This window comes from Pundamilia nyererei, unplaced genomic scaffold (assembly GCF_000239375.1).
Source record: "Pundamilia nyererei isolate P.nyererei 1_Seehausen unplaced genomic scaffold, PunNye1.0 scaffold00188, whole genome shotgun sequence".
NCBI classification, from domain to species: domain Eukaryota; kingdom Metazoa; phylum Chordata; class Actinopteri; order Cichliformes; family Cichlidae; genus Pundamilia; species Pundamilia nyererei.
The window spans coordinates 275,908-280,104 of NW_005187589.1; the positions used below are offsets into that span (position 1 = coordinate 275,908).

At 43.5% G+C, this 4,197-nt stretch overlaps 1 protein-coding gene across 1 annotated transcript in view; it reads right to left on the bottom strand.

Annotated features, from left to right (window-relative positions):
- The window catches only part of dhrsx (dehydrogenase/reductase (SDR family) X-linked), a 12,556-nt gene that overhangs the window by 6,547 nt on the left and 1,812 nt on the right, over positions 1–4,197 (bottom strand). The window contains exons 2-5 of the mRNA XM_005747083.2: positions 3,013–3,081; positions 2,054–2,155; positions 1,760–1,967; positions 540–747 (exon numbers count right to left, since the gene is read on the bottom strand). Of these exons, the coding sequence (XP_005747140.1) occupies positions 540–747; positions 1,760–1,967; positions 2,054–2,155; positions 3,013–3,081 (587 nt within the window). The remainder of the gene's footprint in view (positions 1–539; positions 748–1,759; positions 1,968–2,053; positions 2,156–3,012; positions 3,082–4,197) is intronic.

A 4,197-nucleotide genomic window follows, 5' to 3' on the forward strand; every position in this document is an offset into this window, starting at 1 on the left:
TGTGTGAGAGAGTGAGAGCGTGTGTGAGAGAGTGAGAGCGTGTGTGAGAGAGTGAGAGCGTGTGTGAGAGAGTGAGAGCGTGTGTGAGAGAGTGATGATGAATATCAATGGACAACTCACTATTTATGACAGAGGATCACTCACTCACTCACTCACTCACTCACTCACTCCAGCATGACCGTACACCAGGTCTTTATATGCATCATTATCAGTATCGGAGATAAGAATTCACGTCCACGTCCTCATTTTGCGGTTTGGGGAAGGCCTCGAAGGGGACTGGTGACGGCTCCTGGGCCTGGCAGATCCCCGTGTACTAAATAGAAAGGAAGAAGTTAAAGATTTGAGAACAAGGAGGGAGGGTGGGCACGTAAAGGAGAATGAACAGCTTGCAGAACTGGGGGAACCTCTGTAGATGACAGCTGGAAGGTTTGGAGGCCTGCTCCTGAAATTCCCAAACATAATCTCCAAAACATGAACAAAGAGTAATAATAACGGAGGAAAACCTTCCAGCTGAAGACGATGAATAACTTGGTCCTCACCCTGAACAATATCTTGGCTACTGGCTTCTTGAGCAGCTGCACCAGAGTCCACAGGTTATCGTACAGCGCCGTGTCCACCATTCCCGGGTCCACAGCATTCACAGTCACAGAGCAGCTGCTGGCAGTCAGCTGCTCCTGCAGGTAGTAGGTGAACAGGACCAGACCCAGTTTGCTTTGGGAGTAAGCACCATGGGAACTGTACTGGATCCTGGGAAGAAGAGGGTGAAGGGAGAATCAGAGTTAACCTGGCTTTTTTTTTTATATCCCAAACTTCCCCAGAGTACTGCAGCCGGTACAGAGCTGAGAGCAGCTTTCTCAGCATCCAGGTCAGTGCTGCGTTCATGAAAACTCCGACATCCTATTATCACTCTCGTTATCTCGGGGTGAGAACATGCACTCTTCCCAACTAGAACACAAACCAACAATTCCTGTGAACAAAAACCTTAAATGTCTGAAATTCAACAGTTTTCTAAAAGGCATCGTTGCTGTGAGAGTGCTGCTCTCAGTCCTGTCTACATGTTCACACATCATCCCAGCCCATTATGTAACATACATCACAACCATGGAAACATTTAACACCATAAAAACACTTCAAAGAGTGTGTTGGAAATCATTTTTTTAACTTCTCCAGATTCTATAAAACAGTCCATAGACTGTTATGGTTTTAAATGCAGCCTTCAGCTCATAACCCTCCTTTGTCTCTGTCTGTGAACCTTATTTTGTTTCCTGTCCATTATTTGACCACATCCACGAGTTTGTGTGCTCCACATATTCAGCTTATCTAGTGTGCCTGTGTGCATTACCCCGTATCCTCACACAGTAATCCAACTAAGACAAAACCTTTGAACACATGTGCCTCGTTTTTCCTACTCAGGAGCAGTAAGAGATGCTCCAACAGGCCCGCCGCTCTGTAGGCATGCTAAGAATACATGCTGGCTGAAATCAGGAAGCACAGTCTTCAGATGTGTCTGATTAAAGTCTGCAGCTACGCTGTGACCTGCAGCAGGATGTACCTTCTGTAGTTTGTTTTTAGTGGTGTGCAGGAGCGCTAACAGTGCTAACGCTGGGATCTAGGGGACTGAAGATGACAAAGTGTTCCAGTTTAAACATGACAGTGAAGTTGCAGATTTCCTGTGTGATTATTATAAAATGTAATCACTCAAACGTTTTGTATTCTTTCAGACTCAGAGGGTTTCACACCCACTGATTGATCTTCTCACCTCCTGTTTAAGTCCTCCATGTCTATGACTCCTGCGTAATGTGTAGCAGAGGACATGTTGATGATTCTAGAGCAGCAGCCCGGTTTTCCTGACCTCTTCAGCAGATCAAGCAACAAGTTGGTCAGCAGGAAGTGGCTCAGGTAATTGAGGCCCAAGTGGTACTCAAAGCCATCCTCTGTCTGTCTGTCAGGAACCATCATGGTCCCAGCTACGTGAAAGGAACAAGTTTAATATGTAGTAAACCGGTGTGTGACTTTGCAAAGACCATCATCAGTGTGCGTTTGTATAGCCTACCGTTATTAACCAGGACATGGAGGGGTAGACCTCTGTCTCTGAACAACCGCACAAAGTGTCGCACAGATTTCAGTGATGTCATGTCCACGAAGACAAACTCAGCTGCAGTAAGAAAAGAACAGCACTGAATCCTGACTGTCATCAGGTAACAGCAGTCAGTAGCTGCAGTGCATGTGACCTCTCGAGGTCACTGTGCACGCCACATCATACGCCCCACCATCAATAGGCAGAAATGATTGAGTTTGTCTCCCAGAAGTCCCTAAAGGTAGCAAACATCTCAACAAGTGAGGACAGTATGGAACATGTACGACGAAGGGCTTTATACTAGTAAGCATTAGCACACATGCTCATTTCTTTACGTGTCGTTACACAGCAGGAGATGCTGGTTTGTCAGGATTTACATTTTGCATTCTGAGGGGAGGTCATGTCCGAGGTCAAACTGGTTTTAACACCCTCAATGTTGCCATGGTAATGGAGAAGAAAATGTGACATCCCTGGTTCATAACACCGATTATTTACTGTTAAAGTATCATTTTTAGGAAGAAATCAGGATTATTGTCATTGACATTATTTTAGATTATCACTTATACGTTTTGCTACAGGCTGGGATGACTGATACTCACCATGTGTAGGGATAAAAGGTGTGTTTTTCTGCACTGTATTTTTTGAGTTTCCAGTTAGGCTGGACTACACTAACAGTTTATTTTAACTTATTTAAGCCTGTGCCTGGGTCTACAGTCGGCTTTCATTTGCTCTCTGTGTCAACTCAGATGTGATCCTGTTATTTAGCTTTTCAGAGAGCAAGTATCACAGCTGACATTATTTCATATATGTATTTATGATGTAAAGCATTGCCATGGTATAACATTTTTATCTGAAATTTGAGCTTTTATTTTGGAAGACCCACTTCCTGTTTCATAGACAATACTGAATGAGAGCTTCCGTGTTACTGGACTTACCGGTTCCTTCGGTCCCTTCTTCGTGAATCTTCCTAACAGCTGCTGCACCTTCTTCTCTCTCATTCCCAGCTGGAGATGATGAAGATCAAAGAGAGGCTTGGTGGGCAGATATCCAGCAGCTGATCCACTCAATGCTACAGCCTACACTCGCTAACAAAACCTTTGGTACGACTGATACTAATGAACAAAACACTGGAGAAAAAGCCAATCACAACGCGTCTATCAACAGGGGAAGGTAATATTCTGGTATTTTAGTCCGTCGTCATCAGGATGATGGAGGTAATGAAAAAATAATCTAGAGCAGGGTTGTCAAACATGACGCCCAGGGGCCAGAATCGGCCTGCCAAAGACTCCGATGGGGCCCACTGGATGGTTTTGGAATATGTTTAGGAAGTTATAGATTTTGGACTTTTAGCTGTATTTTCATGGGTTTTACAGCTTTTCCTGCTGATGAACACCAGTACCATGACCATTCATAGTACACCACAGTAATTAGATAAACAATAATTAAAAGACAGAAGAATTCATGTGGATTACTCTCCTGGGCGATGAGACACCAGAACTTTCTATAATTTTACACATTTATTTGTGAAACAGATTTCTTTCAATCACTACAGCAGCATCTTGTAGTAAAAATGAGACGCACTGTTGAAATTGGACTTAATGGGATTAAAGGTGTAGTTTAGCGTATTTACGCTGACTGAAACGAGGGCATCACTGATTCGGCCCACTTAAGATCAAAATGCTGTACGTGGCCTGCAATATAAAATGAGTTTGACATCCCTGCTCCAGAGTTAGGGTTTGCAAAGTTTGTATGTTAATGTCTTTTCAGAAAGAATTTATTGTTGGAATTCTCATTTTGTAACAATCTTTAATCAGTAGTAAGGTGGCATGCATTGACACCAGGAACGTTTAGTTAGCCCTATTGTGCTAGAAAAGTTAAAGATTTTAAATCCAAGTAAAGCGCTCAGTTGGTCCTGCATGAACTGTAGATTCATTCTACAGGGTGGCCATTTATAAGGATACTCTGTAACAACATGGGAATGGTTGGTGATATTAAAGTCTTGTTTGTGGCACATTAGTATATGTGAGGGGGCAAACTCCTCAAGATGGGCGGTGACCATGGTGGCCATTTAGAAGTCGGCCATCTTGGATACAACTTTTGTTTTTCCAATAGGAAGAGGG